General features: G+C 38.0%; 1 protein-coding gene across 6 annotated transcripts in view; it reads right to left on the reverse strand.

Annotated features, from left to right (window-relative positions):
• Positions 1-16,033, reverse strand: part of PREX2 (phosphatidylinositol-3,4,5-trisphosphate dependent Rac exchange factor 2) — a 130,710-nt gene that overhangs the window by 57,652 nt on the left and 57,025 nt on the right. For all 6 annotated transcript variants that reach the window (XR_009154364.1, XM_058176739.1, XM_058176740.1 and 3 more), the window contains 7 exons: positions 15,739-15,842; positions 14,154-14,203; positions 6,816-6,891; positions 5,158-5,230; positions 4,230-4,372; positions 3,731-3,823; positions 843-991 (listed from right to left, as the gene is read on the reverse strand). Coding sequence is in view for 5 of the 6 variants with exons in the window: in XM_058176739.1 (XP_058032722.1) it covers positions 843-991; positions 3,731-3,823; positions 4,230-4,372; positions 5,158-5,230; positions 6,816-6,891; positions 14,154-14,203; positions 15,739-15,842 (688 nt within the window). In the remaining variant the exon portion in view is untranslated. The remainder of the gene's footprint in view (positions 1-842; positions 992-3,730; positions 3,824-4,229; positions 4,373-5,157; positions 5,231-6,815; positions 6,892-14,153; positions 14,204-15,738; positions 15,843-16,033) is intronic.

The raw sequence follows: 16,033 nt of genomic DNA on the forward strand, positions 1-16,033 counted from the left end.
GTGATATTGTAAGTCCATCAAGATCAAGTGACATTTCATTTAGTGACCATATCACTTAACAATCAAGTTGCCAGTCCCAATTATGGTTACTGAGCAAGAACTACCTAATTCTGAACAAATATTGGCATATCAAGCAAAAAGATAAACAAATGTTGTTCCACTTAATATGCTAAAGAAGAGTAACAAAATGACAAATATAATAATTTCTTGATATTTTTGTATTATTAAATGATTAATGGCAAAACGATTAGATAAATATATTGATGCCAGCCACCCTTCAGATGTGTTAGACTTTACTACATTGACTAAAAAAGAGTGATAATTAAAATCCAGAGAGAGCCAAATTGAGGAAGGCAATTTTATACCAAGAACTTAAATTTAAAGTCGGACACTAGCTTTTCCATCCAATGAAGTTACTTAGAATGAAAGGAGAGGAAGAAAAGGCCATTCTCCCTTATTTGTTTGGCACAAGGAATAGCATCTCCTGCACTATGCCCAGACTATAAATGCATTCTTTGGAGCTGCATTTAAATCCCATTCAATGAACAGCTAAGATGTATTTCTTTTGTTGAGCTTTTAATTACTGACATTTCTGAATTGGTTCTAACTTACATATAGTAAACATTCAAAAATAGACCTTACATAGACTTTTATTTGTGTTTAACCACTTTGAGTGCATAAATTTTAGGGGAAATTTTAGGGGAAATTTTAGGGGAAAGGTAGAGTATCATAATTAAAATATATAACATTTATCTAAATTATTTCTAACATTTATGCCTATGCTTTTGTAACATATTTTGGTTGCTATTTTTATAATTTCTAAAACCAAAGAAACAACTTACTCCCTTGGCTTTGTGCTCACAAGTACCCTGAGGGGCTTTTTACTGTTCAAACATGCTTTCAGAAAGCTATCCACTTCAGTAAAGGGCCTTAGAAAAACTAGGTCACCATTAATAGTAAAGATCTTTTTCCCAATTTCCAGACCTGCCACCTAGACAAGAAAACAAAATACATATATATTCAATTAGCATCACAATATCAATGATCCATTATTTTTTACATGCACAGAAGAGCTTCAACCATTTCCCATATACTTATATTTACAACTGTGGATTTTATATAACCTTACAGAAAATACCTTTATGAAAAATACTAATCTTAGCAATTCAGTATTATTGGAAAAATCTCCTGTATTTATAACATTTTATTATTTCTAAGATTTTTCCCCCAATTTGACAATTTAAAGTTTAAATAGTGGATTAAATAGATTTATTTTTCTATTCACCAACACTTTATTTAAGAAAATCCGTATGAAAATGTCTGACTTAAATAAATAGTAAGTTTGTAGATAAATTCGTTTTTGTTTTCAGCATTAATCTCGTTTCACAAAAATGCAGAATGAATGCTAGATCAAATTTTAAACATATATTCCTCTATCCAACTGCATATACACAATGTATGTATACTTATTTATTATTTTTATTTATTTATTATTTTTGGGATTCACATATCCACTTCTTGAAAAGGAAGAAGTGAACTCTTCTAATTAGGAACAGCCAGAACTCCAGTTATTTAATGGATTCTACAAGGCTTTCTTCCTTGTAATAAATGGCCTCTTGCTTACAGATCTCTTATTTCTTTGACATCTCAGTCCTGGTTTCTCCTGACTACCATTTTCATAACAACCGAGGTGGCACAGTGGTTAGAGTGCAGCACTGCAGGCTATTTTAGCTGACTGCTAGCTGCAGTTCAAATCTCACCAACTCAAGGTTGACTTAGCCTTCCATCCTTTCAAGGTTGGTAAAATGAGGGCCCACATTGTTGGGGGCAATATGCTGACTCTGTAAACCGGTTAGAGAGAGTTGTAAAACCACTATGAAGTGGTATATAAGTCTAAGTGCTATTGCTATTGCTAGATAGTATGCAATTTCTGACTGGGAATCGCAAGTAAGTCCATAACTTTTTCTCTCCATTGCTACAGGAATTTGGGGGGGGGGTGTCAATAATATGTTCATTTTTAACTATTCTATGCTTTCAGCAGATCAAGTGTTAAGAAATTGTTCTCCCTCAAATGCAGAAGAGGCTGGTGCTTACACTTTTCTCAAATCTGGACCTATAGGGCTCAAACAATCCCTAACCTCCTTGCTTTCCAGAGGGCACAATATCTGCCTTTTCTTTTGGGGATAGGGTAAAGAGGGGTGGTGAAACTTGCAGTTGTAATTCTGTAATGAGATTATTATGGCACTTGCTTGAAAGGTTTTGTAATTCTTTTTGTGTTTTGTTACCATTGTTATCTGTGCAGTTATTTTAAATAATATAAGTGGTTAACAATTTTTTCATGATATGCCTTTAGATATAGATCTTTAGGTATAGATCTTTCAGAAAATATAAGAGGCCTTAGATGTTATAAGAAGAGACAATTCATTATTAGACATGTAACTGAAAATCTTAAGGTTCTTTTCCTAGTGAGAAACTCATATTCTTCCACATAATTTTTTTATGAAGAAGATCGGCAGATCATTTCTGTATTATTATTAACTCAATATCTGCTATGAAAATGGTGACTTTGATTAATAGGCCTTCAAAATGTAAACTGGAACAACAAAATTAGTAATTCAAAATGATATGTTTTAATAGGGTTAATTTACTATTCTAACAATCACATAAGATTTAATCATTTTAGTAGCCATACTAAAGACTATCCAGATATGGGAGGCAATGGAAGATGCCACATTTTTTAATATTATTGGTGGATCACATAATCCTGAATGAACATTTTAATAAGTATTCTTTGCTAGACTATAATCGTTCCCTAAGCAACATTAATTTATTGTACATGGAAACTTTTACGTGCTTATCCATAAACCTACCTTTAAGTAGCTATATATAAAATTGTAATGCACAAATATATTTCTTATTTTGCAAAATTGATTCTCAAAGTTCTGCATCCAGGTAACCTTTAAAAATCGCTTACAATATGTAGATTTATACACAGCAATTTTCTCAGCTCTCTTAATCTTCACAAACCTAATAATTCTCCATAGTTTTTTATAATTCTTACCCTAAATGTGAAGAGTAATGTTTCTTTCAATAACATTAAGATATCAAAGTTCACATTTTTAGGAAATTACAAATATTGACTGTCTGTAAGCTTAAACACCAAGAAGGTATAAATAGCTGATAATAATTCTCTGTAGAGCACTCCCAAGCACTATTTTTTCAGTCCCTAAAAAGCCTTTCTAATCATTATTGCTCAAAATCAGGAGCATATCTACCCATATTTTGAGGTAGAAAAGGTAAGACACATATAATGTAAGCCCCAAGTAGATTTAACATAATTTAGAAGAAAACATTAAAACTCTGATGCAAAAAAACTGAAAATGCCAGCCCTGGTAGGTATCAGGGCCATATCCAGTGTTGACCATAACTGGATTTTCACAACATGCTGCACTGAAATTTTAAAAAAAGAAAAACAGTATAGCTTAATTACATTGTGTGAAATCATCCATATTGTATGCTTTTAATTTCTACATGACTAAGGTAATACAAATATTTATATTTTACAAATGCTCTGGGACAGTCTTTAATAATTTATACACACACACAATTACACACACAAATCAATTAAAATTATTAAAGTAAAATTTTATAATTGAAATAATTGTCAAAATACCTGAACTTTTCTATGAGCAGAAATGTAATAATTGGGACAATTATGAACCTGTATTACCTCAGCATTTGAGCACTTTTCCACTATTTTCACAATTGGTGCTTTGTTTTTGTCTTCCAAACAAAAACCATAAGTTCCATCACTTGATTTGATCTTAAAAAAGAAAAACATTATGCTGAATAAGTATGGATGACAGGCAACTGTTACTACTATATGATTGTTATCACTGTGAACATTACATCTGGCAAATATATTCATCTGCAAAAACTGTGACATTAATCATAAGCATTTATTTGAGCATTGTATGAATATTTAACCAATACAGACTAACTTTGGACTCTATAAAGTACCTATATGTTGCACTCCAGTTAATATATATTTTCGTCACAAAACTGAATAGTACAAAAAACAGCAAGAGAGATCTAGGGGATTTAAGTTGATGGACAATAGCATGGATCTGAAAAAACTACAAATTATAACATTGTCTATGTGCAAATAATAAGAGTTAGCAACAAAATCAATCAAACAAACATACAGACTTAATTTTTTTAAAACTTACCAGCAAAGATTTTGCGATTACATTTTCCACTACTTTTAAGTCATGCTTCATAAGTCTGTGTTTCATGTTGGAGCCTTCCATTTCTTCATCCGCAAAAAAACGAAATAGAAGTGGTTCATCTTTGAATTCACTTTTTTCCAGCACTATTTGACAGAGGAAAGGTTAATATTTGTGTATTACATAAACATATTGATTTATAATTCAACTAAAATTTTATTTACTATATGATTTATTAAATAACTGCATCTTCCAATCCAAACTGAGCTGTCTGATAAACTCCTTATCTCTTATTAATAATTCCCACTTCAGTGAAAGGAAGGAGATATATCTCAGAAACTATTATTTTCTATTAATAGACCATATATTACAGAATGTTTTCCCTTCTGAACTTAGAGCAGCACCCATTCTAATGACATTGTGAAAATAGGTTAAAGTCAGGTTTCCCAGAAAGCATTTGTAGAATGGTGAAGTGTCTTCATATTTAGCTTTATTGCACTGTAAATCACTACTACTTATTGTACTTAATATAGTTTTGCTATACTGTCATGTAAGTTATTTTATGTTATTAACTCTAGGAGTCTTCAAGGATTATGCCAGTGTATAAAACTAATAAATAAATAAGTAGATCCTTGTAGTATTGTATTTTTCAGCTATTAGCAAGTAATTTTACAAAGAAAACAGTATAGAATTTTATGATTAGCAAGAATGAACTCTATCTGTAATCTGTACACGTATTCTAAAGCAGTTCTTAATTACAAAGTACTTTTTAAAAATATAAATCTCCAAACAAAAGTTCTAGTAACAAACCAATAAATGCTACATACTGCATATCCTAGGGAAATTATTTATCACAGTATTGATATTAGATTTTAAAGTTAGAATCTTTGTATTATTTTTTTTTAAAAACTTATATAAATTTATAGTTTACCATGATGCATAAATCCATTGTCACAAAGTGCTATTCCAAAGATCATTGCTTCTTCTCTTGTTCTGCAATCCCCCTGCACATAAGTTTATTAATATAAAAATAAACACGACCATTACTTAAAATAATTTCTATATTTTGGTTGTGATAATGTGATAATAAATTTATAGTTTAATACTTATTTTGTATTTTGTATTTACTTTGGTATTAAAATAAAATATACCCGCATTTTTCGGATTATAACGCTCCAGATTATAAGACGCACTTGGCTTTTGGAGAGGAAAACAAGAAAAAAAATCTGCCTCTGGCTCTGCCTCCCAGCAATTTGCCCCCTTGCAGCAAACAGCAAACAGCCTGGCCAGCTTCAGCACAGCCTGATTTAGTATGAGCAGCTGATTGGCGGTTGAATCTGCCTCTCAGAATATCACCTATCAGTTGTTCCAGTGTGCAGGGATCGCCACCGCCCATTGCTGCTGCTGCCACCTATTGCTCCGCTGTTCTGTCTCCTTCCCTACTTCGGAGTAACGAGCTGGCCTTCAGCCAGTGGATTCACGACTCTTATCAGTCCTGGTAGAGAAATTGCAGCTGCTTGCCAAAGTTCAAACAAAAGACTCGCAGAGTAAGACTTCAGCTCTCTTTGAAACGGTTCAGCTAATCTTTTGCTCCCCATGGAGTGCGAGCAGTCCCAAAGCTCATTATATATCCTGTGGGGTGAGGCTCCTGCCCCACCCTTCTCTTTGATCATGCTGCTTCTCTAATCTTCTGAAGCGCAGGTTAATCCAAGCTTGATTATTTTTATTATTATCAGCTGGGTCTGAAGGCGTAGCCTGAGGAAGGGAGGAATCAGGGGATGACAGCCTCATTACGTCCTCCGACTGGCCTGGTTCTGGCTCCTGGAGCCGGGCCAAAGGCATCGGTGCTCCCAAGGTAAGTCTTACAGGCCCTTTCCCCTCACTCTCGGAGTCACTTTCGGGCATGGGGCCAGGTTCAGGGGCTGGAGTCACAACATCCGCGCACCCCATTTTTGGCCTCCGTGCACCCCATTTTTGGCCTCTGCGCACCCTGTTTCAGCCCGTTCCCGGTGGCAGGGATAGGCCAAAAATCGGGCACATGGAGGTGGTAATAGGCGGCAGCAGCAATGAGCAGCGATGGTGGCGATGGGGGGTGGCAATGGAACAGCCTGGAACAGCTGATAGGTGGTATTCCGGGATGCAGATCTAACCACCAAGCAGCTGCTCATGCTTAATTAGGGTGTGCTGAAGCTGACCAGCTGTTTGCTGCAAGGAGGCAAATTGCTAGGAGGCAGAAGCCGAAGGATTGGGGGTGGGGGGCTTCGGCAATATGTGCTCTATTAGACACACAGACATTTCCATCCACTTTGGGGGTGTGCATCTTATAAATAAAAAAATATGGTTCCTGTATAATATAATCTAACTTTTTAAAAAACAATGGGCAGATAAGTAGAACAATGCTTAATACTTTAAAGTCTTTCAAAAGATACCAGGACTAACAGCTGACCAATAATACCAAAATATTTGTAGCTTAGTTAATATATAAAAGCAAAATTATATGACATATAAAATGTTCATTTCTAATGGAAATTTATTCACATTTCTTTCATGTTACTAATCAAATTTATATACTTCAGAGCATTGTCCTACCTGTGCAATTAGCCAGTCTATCATTTTATTAGCCATTATGACAGATTTGTAGGTTCTTAAATGGTAATCTTTATCCCTGAGGAGGAAAAAAAAGCATAAAATAGTTCATCCTCAAAATATATATTCTACAAAAGCTGAATACCCATATATTATACTCCAAATATAACCTAGGTAATACCTTATCTATTCAAAATTATTTCTGTTTGCATTGTTTTGCAATAATAACACTTTATTTTAGTTACAGTACTGTGTATTTTGGGCAAGGTTCAAAGTATATCACAAAAAGTAAACCTCCCATATATCTCCAAAACTAGGCATTCATTCATTCATTCATTCATTCATTCATTCATTCATTCATTCATTCATTTATTTATTTATTTATTTATTTATTTATTTATTAATTACCTTGATGAGGGACTAAAAGAAAACATTACAATATAATATTGGATGTTTTACACCATGGATATTTCCACATGCAATTTGTGTCTTCTAGAACTGTATCTTTTAACAGTCCTACTTTTCACATATAAATATTGGTACAGACACAAAACACAAAACTTCAAGTACTATTAAGGAAATCTGAAATAGTAATACATCTTTAATATCCTTGCTTGACTGATTAATTAGATTTATATCCTGCCTTTCCTGCACAAATTCAAGTTGGTTTATCTAGAATCTTCCTTCATTTTATTCTTACAGCAAGCCTATAAGATACGTTGGCCTAAGATAATTACTCCAAAGTCATTTAATGAATATGCACTTATACCACTGAGAATTTCTCAGTTGGAAAAACCCTTTGCTTTAATATTTTTATATCATAACTCTATTCTCAATATTCTCAATATTCTTTGGAGTTGAGGGACATATATTATTCTCCTGGGTCTATGATTAGGCAGATTAAGGAATATTTTTTTTAAAAAAATTCACTACACAGAACAATATCAAGATAGGGTTATACCTAAAAAAGAGAAAAAGCAAAAATGTACATTTCCAATCATCTGAATCTAGAAAGGCAACTGCTGCCTATCATTTTATCATAAAAAGTTAATAATAACTACTTTACTTCACAATATTTTTGCTTATGACATTTTATAATTCATTCCTTTTATTTCTGGCATTTTGTAGTTTGAGAATTGCTTGCTAATTGTTTATTATATTGATTTTATGTGGTACTGTTATGTATTCATGTTTGTGCCTTTAAATATTTGAGCGGGAAATCAGCACGTTGCTGATTGGACGAAGCCTCCAGTAGAACTGTATAAAAGGAGAGGTTTTTCTCCCAGCCAGTTGCTGGGTTCACCCTATATTAAAGAGCTGTTGTCACTACCCTGGTCTCCAGCCTCGTTACTTCCAGAACCTAACATTGGCGACGAAGGTGGGATCTCGAGGCTAAGGAGAACCAGAACCGAGCTGAAGCACGATAGACCCGAACCCAGCAAACTCAGGGCAGAAAAGCGGAGATGGCCAGTTACACTCCGCCCGCACCGTTTGACCCGGCTAAGGAGAAATGGGGAACGTATATGACCCGTTTCGAAAGCTTTCTAGAAGCCAACGAACTGCAAGGAGTTCCAGATAACCGAAAAGGGCTTATTTCTTAAGCCACTGTGGTCGGAGGTCATTGATATCGCGGAAGCCCTGGCAGAGCCAACGCCGTTGCAGTCGGTGTCATGGCCAACTCTACAGACTTTACTAAAAACCGCCGCTGCGCCGTCCAAATCGTGCGGCGGTTTGAATTCGGAGGCGAAGGCAGATGGGCGAAACCATCGGTGACTACATGGCCGCCCTAAGAAAGCGTCCAAGGACTGCGGATACGCGACCTAGGCGAGGTGCTCCTCGAGCAACTCATCCGAGGTCAAAGACATCCGTTTGCGGCGGCGGCTGCTAGCAAAGAGCAACCTAACGCTGGCCACGCTCTGGGCGAAGCCAGAGCACATGAAATGTCCACCCAAGCGGCAGAGACACTGCAGAAGCCTGTCCCACAAAGGCGGCGCGAAGGCAACTCCGGTGCACCAGGAGGAGGTTCAGACCGAATCCGGCGGTGAAGATGAGGAAGGGGTCTGCCGAACCGAGAAAGCGACAAAGGGGACAGAGATGAATGCGGAGCTGCGGGGTCAACACCAGCGCCAACGCTGCAAGTTTAAGGCGCGACATGCGGCGGTGTGGGAAGAAAGGGCACCTAGCTCAAGTTTGTCGGCGGCCCAACCTTCCGCCGAAAATTCAAATCGGCCAATCAGGCGCGGAATCGGCAAGGCGACCCGCGATTGGCTCAAACAAAAAGGCGCGGATTCAACCAAACAACTGTGGTCATAGGCGCTACCCGAGTGGAGAAGAAGATCTTCACCAAGCCAAAAATAGAGGAGGTGCCGGCTTGAAGTAGACACGGGATCAGCGATCACCATCATGTCCTGGGACACTTTGGCGAAGTCGCTGCCGCCTGTCGCCAAGCGCCACCTGCAAGCACAACGGCTACGAGTCCACGACTACCAGGGAATCGCATCCCTGTTCGAGGACCACCTCCGTCCGAGTCGAGTCACGGTCCACACAAGAAGACCCTGCCCATCACGATCGTCGAAGGAACTCTGCCCAGTCTGTTGGGACTAGACTGGTTTCGTGCCCTGGGCATGGGAGTGACTGGCATCTACAGAAGTGACTGTAACCTGAAAGACATTCTCTTTAACGAGTTCGAAGATGTCTTCAAGGACTGCCTGGGCAAGTACAAGGGACCCCTATTTCCTTCAACTTAGACCCCAGGTAGCCCCCATTAGGCTTAAGGCGAGGAGAGTCCTTTGCCCTAAACCAAAAATCGATAAGGAGCTGGACAAGCTCATAAATCAGGGATTTTGGTGCCAGTCGATCACGCAAAGTGGGAGGCGTAATCGTCACCCAATAAAGCCGGACGGGTCAATTAGAATTTGCGCTGACTACAAGGCGGCTTAACAAAGCCTTACAGAAAAGCGCTTACCGGTTCCGTGGTGCAACACTTATTGCACTCTTTGGGGCAAGGGCAAGTCTTTGCAAAGTTAGACTTGGCCCAAGCCTACCAACAACTGCCCGTGAGCGCCCGCTGGCGAAGCCCAAGCGATTGTAACGCACAGGGGGCCTTCAAGTGCACCGATTGCAATTTGGGGTCAGTGTGGCACCAGGGCTGTTCCAAAACCTAATGGAGCGACTACTGCAGGGGCTCCCAGGGTAGTTCCCTACTTGATGATGTCCTAATTTCAGGGAAAACATGGAGGAATTGGGGAGGCGGTTAAGAAAGGTTTTGGGCATTTTCCGGACAGCGGATTAAAGTCAAGGCAAACAAATGCCAGATAGGGGTCGAATCCGTCGATTTCTTGGGCTACGGATAGACAAGAAAGAATTCACCCTACTGAGAGCAAGGTTAAGGCAATTAGGAAGGCTCCAGCGCCCAAAAACAAAGCAGAGCTGCAGGCATTCCTGGGATTGGTGAATTTTACGCGGTCTTTTTAAAGAACAAAGCAACCGTTGGAACCGCTGCATAGGCTCTTAGGAAAAATACTGTTTGGTCTTGGGAAAGTCAGAAAATAGGGCTTTTGAAGCAGTAAAGAACCTGCTCTCAAGTGATAGCCTGCTCATCCAATATCACAACTCATTACCCCTAGTGCTGGTTTGCGATGCCTCCCTTATGGGGTGGGGCTGTACTCAGCCATAGACTTCCAAAGCGGCACAGAAGCCCTATAGCTTTTACTCTAGAGCGATGTCCTCCCAGAGAGAAACTACAGCCAATTAGATAAAGAAGCACTAGCCATTGTGTCAGGGGTTAAAAATTCCACGAATATGTCTTTGGGCGGAATTTTGAAATCGTGACTGACCACAGACCGCTACTAGGGATACTGGCTGGCGACCGCAACGCCTGTGGCACTTTCGCCACGACTGACCCGATGGACTATATTCTTAGCAGCTTATTCGTACAAGCTGCAGCATCGACCAGGAAAGAAGTGGGGCATGCAGGCGCGTTAAGCCGATGCCCACTACCAGGGGCAACCGAAGACCCCACTCCGGGGCGCCCATCCTACTTATTGACTCTTTGGACTCTGGCCCAGTCACATCTAAGGAAGTGGCTCGGGCATCATACCGGGACATTGTGTTAAGGACTGTACTCGGTTGGGTACAGAGGGTGGCGCTGCACCGGGCAACGGGTTCAAGAATTTGTTAAAAAGCGAGATGAGCTCTCGGCTCAAGGGGTGCCTGTTATGGGGTGATCGTGTAATAATTCCTGATAAATTAAGGGAAAGGTATTGGACCTCCTCCACGAGGTCACCCAGGGATCGTAAGGATGAAGGGTTAGCTAGAAGCTATGTGTGGTGGCCACTCATGGGCGCAGAGATTGCTGAGAGGGTAGGGAAATGCCAGGCTTGCCAAGAGTCCAGACCTCTACCCCAACGGCCCCAGTCAGAGAATGGGAAAAGCCCCAAGGGCCCTGGTCAAGAATCCACATTGATTTTGCTGGCCCTTTCCACGGCCAAACGTTCCTAGTGGTTGTTGATGCATTCTCTAAATGGTTGGAGATCATACTCATGAAATCCACTACGGCCGAAGCAGTAATCGCAGCCCTCGCCACCTATTTGCAACTCACGGGTTGCGGACACTCTGGTGTCCGACAATGAGCCTCAATTCACGGCAGCCCAGTTTGAAGAATACCTGGCAGAGGAGGGCATCCGACATGCCCTCTCTGCGCCTTTCCACCCTGCGTCGAATGGCCTTGCAGGCGTTCCGTCCGGGCGCTAAGGAGGCATTGTCCAGGCTCAAGCCAGGTGACTGGCAAACAAAGATAGACCTCTTCCTAGCTGTTCAGCACAGAACCCCAAGCACGGCCACCGGGAAAAGCCCAGCCGAATTACTAATGGGACGGAAACTCCGGTGCCCACTTGACCGTTTGAATCCCCATTACACACCAGAGGGTTACAAGGGGAACTAGAAAGACAAGGAAATGAGCATAGGCGACGGGTGTGGGCCGAAACTATGGGGACGGCCCTAGTTGGTTCAGGACAAATAATAAAGATAACCGGCCCAAAATCGTCGTGGTAGAGCTACCAGACAACCGAGTGTGGGCGCCACATAGATCAGATAAGGAAACGAATAACTGATCAAACCGAACCAAATGAAACAGATCATGACCAATACCAATTTGAATTCACAGCTGACAATGACCGGGGGCGCAAGACTTAGCTGAGGTCCCAGAGTTCCAGCGGCGCCATCAGGTTCCCGAGGAAACAGCAGGAAAGTTTCAAAATAATCCAAGGCGGATGGCCAAGAAAAAGTCGGCCAATAATCCGGGCCCGTTGGCTCAGAGAAAGAGCTGGGAGGAGAAAACAGCCCCTCCGACCAGCTCAAAACCACCAGAACTGAACCGCGCAGGTCAGAAAGAACTAGGAGGCGCCCAGGTTATTTGCGTGACTACGTGAAAAATAACATGTAAATAAATATGTAAATAGAGGCAAAGTGTTTTCTGGGAGGGAGGTGTTATGTATTCATGTTTGTACCTTTAATATTTGGCGGAAATCAGCACGTTGCTGATTGGACGAAGCCTCCAGTAGAACTGTATAAAAGGAGAGGTTTTTCTCCCAGCCAGTTGCTGGGTTCACCCTATATTAAAGAGCTGTTGTCACTACCCTGGTCTCCAGCCTCGTTACTTCCAGAACCTAACAGGTACATTTTAAAAAAAGTACTGTTTATGTTTTGTTGCGGTTAAGTTGTACAAGCATAATTTGTGGAAAGAAAAAGCAACTGGGTTCTTTTACTACCAAAAAGGTGTATGGATAAACTAATAGGAATCTATTGTACCTATTAGTACAGTAAGAGAAGTACGAGTTAGAAGGTACTTCTATCCTGTATTAATCCCAATGCCACAGTGCATTGGCTCTCAAAGTATGTTTGGCCCCAATCCTCCCTCCAGACTAGTCTAAATATTGTAAGTAAATAAATAAATACAAGTAAAATATAAATGAGATTACACTTACATGCACACAAACTTTCATATGTATCCTAAACACTTATTTAGAAATTGACAGTTTAAAGAAATAGTTATCTATACATAACAGCAAGCAGAAATCCAGTAGTTGAACTTTTGCCCAGAATGAAGATGTAATTTTATTGCTAAAAACTTGCTAGTTTTCATAAAACACAAAACTTTTTGTGTGGGTGACTTCATCTTTTAGAATTCTTTTTCATAGGAAACATGCTTGACTTCATTTTCTGACTATTATATGTGGTCCTTGAAGACTAGAATGTTTGAATATTTTTTAAGGAATAGGCCAATACTTGCAAACTTTAAAGAATGTTAAATTAGTTTCATCAGATTTAAGATTGGTACATCAAAATGTTCTATTTGAATTTATTGGATGCCCCAAAGAATGTATGTAAAAAGAGATTTTATCTGTTAGCACTGCAAAAAATGTGATGAGTTATTAAATCATGATTTAGTGCTGTGAGTTATTGGTATCTTTTTGGAACAATATTTTAATACACAGTATATAAGTAGATTTAGGGGAAAATCTTTCAGTAGTAAAGATACTAATGTCACATTGACTTATGTTCTAAAATATGGGACACTTCACTCTTGTTTAAAAACTTTGGTTATATCTGGCGTGAGAAATTGGAAAAGCATTAATTTTCTGGACATCAAGGACTAGATTCAAGATATTTAATTTATCCATTTTTGAAAAGGCTATTTTTTTTCCACTAAACAAAACAATGCAGTATGTTCTCTGTGACATACGTTTCATAATATCTAGAAGAACAGAGGGTTTATTATTTAAAATGATCATTGTTTGATATTTAGTATATAGGTGACATGCCGAGATGGCTTATACTTTTTCTTTCAGGATTTGTATTGTTTATTAATTATATTTTTCTCTTATTGTTCTTTGTTTGCATTGGAATGAAATATTGTATGCATTGTTTTAACTAATTTTATTTTATGCTATTATTTATATCTATCTATGAATCAACTTGTAGGCTTTTTGCCCATAGATACATGTGCGCACGCACACACACACACGTGCATGCGTGCGTGCGTTTGTGTTTGTGCATATGTGTGTGTTTACAAAATGTTTCTGTACTTGTCTGTCTATTGGAAATGGAAGCGTAGATGCAAACATGCCTTGCATTAATTTTACACCATTTATTGAAGGGTTTGCAAGTCAATAATCAAAGTAAAATGACTGATCGTTTTTATGAAAGATAGGCTGTTCTAGGCTATACTTTTAGCTTAGTCTTCTGTTACTAGAACAATGAACAATTATTGAGCAAGATCTACATAAGTGGGTAGCAACTACTAATAATCTTATGAAACTGAACAACGAAACTCAAACTTACCTTATCACAGGAGTAAACAGACTGTGCAGACGACAATATAATCTTACACCCTGTTAAGTATATGAACAATATTCAATCTAAATTACTCAAAATCAAGTAAAGTCCATATATATTTATACAGGTTACTGTCTCGAATAATGGCAATTTATGGCCTTAATTTAATTGCTTTATAAAATAAGAGAGGAAAAAATTCCTTCAAAAGCATATTTGAAATCCAGGAAAATTCCAATAGCTATATCTTCAAAAATAAATATTGATTCATTTGTTCAGAATCATCTATTGTAATGTCCTTCCTGTCAAAGACTACTTCAGCTTTAATTGCAATAATACAAGGGCAACCAATAGATTTAAACTTAATGTAAACCGCTTTAATCTAGATTGCAGAAAATATGACTTCTGCAACAGAATCATCAGTGCTTGGAATACTTTACCTGACTCTGTGGTCTCTTCCCATAATCCTAAAAGCTTTAACCAAAAGCTTTCTACTATCGACCTCACCCCATTCCTAAGAGGACCATAAGAGGGGCGTGCATAAGCGCACAAACGTGCCTACCGTTCCTGTCTTATTGTTTTTCTTTTCTTCTTCCTATATATGTTTGTATGTGTATATACTATATAATCTTTTTGTATGATGTTGTGACAAAATAAATAAATAAAAATAAATAAATACCAGCAACATTTTCAACTGTGCCCTCTTATCCATTAACACCTAAACCAAACACAAATATAAGAAAAAGGATAGCTTTGTCTAATGAATTAAAGAATACTTGTTTCAGCACTTCTTGTTGAAAGTTGCTTCTACTGTTTAATTATCAGATGTTCGAAGTGTAGGCTTGAAAGCAGTTATGCACTTCTGTTCACAATACTATGATAAAGTAGGATTTATAGTTTATTTAGTTACAATGCTCTAGTGTTCATAATTACTCATCCCTTCATAAAAACAGATACATAAATCGGATATTTTTTTAATTGTTTATTATACCAGGATCATAAACCAAGATTTAAAACAGGGTTTGTTAGCTTGTTTGTCTACTACAAAGCATTATCACAAAATATCACACTAAAGCAGTGTTTCTTGATCTCAGCAATTTTAAGATGCAGGGACTTCAACTCCCAGAATTCCTAGCCAGCATTAAGGTTGAGAAGCACTACTAAGGTATTCCTGCCCAATTTATTTACTGGGATCAAATGAAGCAAAAGAATGACTGGAAGGATGCATGTAACTCATGCACGCAGTAAGCTTATTTTAATGAATTATTGCCCTGCCTCTAATCTTTAAGAAAATGAATATAGCATGTTATTCACTGAAAGAATACTAACATTGAACTGTAAAATAAGAGAACATAGATAACATTGCTAAATTCAATCAAATTATACTCACTTATTACATTATGTTAGGATTGAATATTATGTAACACAACACTAATTTGTCTTTCATTTCAACAGCTCAACATAATTTTATCTCCTTATTTTTGCACATCAGGAAAACAAGAAATTTAACTTATATTATAATGCCATATTTTTAGTTTTTAATCAGAATGGTTGTATTTTTAATTAGTATAACTATTTAGTATAATGTTTGTACCTTTGAGATTACATCTTGCATTTCATTTCTTGGATAATATGTGCCATCATCATAACGGAATCTATAGAGCATGTGTTCAGGTTTAAACTGATGTTTGTCTGTAACTAACGCAAAAATAAAAATATGTCAATGTAAAGAAAATACATGAAAAGAGCTAGACGTATCCTAAAACTGGCTATAATGGATTTGCCCTTTTTCACTAATGGGGTTTCATTAGACTTCAGCATATGCTTTTATTTTATTGTTTGCCCTGAATCTGATTAACAAGAATTTTATTTTGCAAATAATGCAATAC

The sequence above is a fragment of the Ahaetulla prasina genome, chromosome 3 (assembly GCF_028640845.1).
Source record: "Ahaetulla prasina isolate Xishuangbanna chromosome 3, ASM2864084v1, whole genome shotgun sequence".
NCBI classification, from domain to species: Eukaryota; Metazoa; Chordata; class Lepidosauria; order Squamata; family Colubridae; genus Ahaetulla; species Ahaetulla prasina.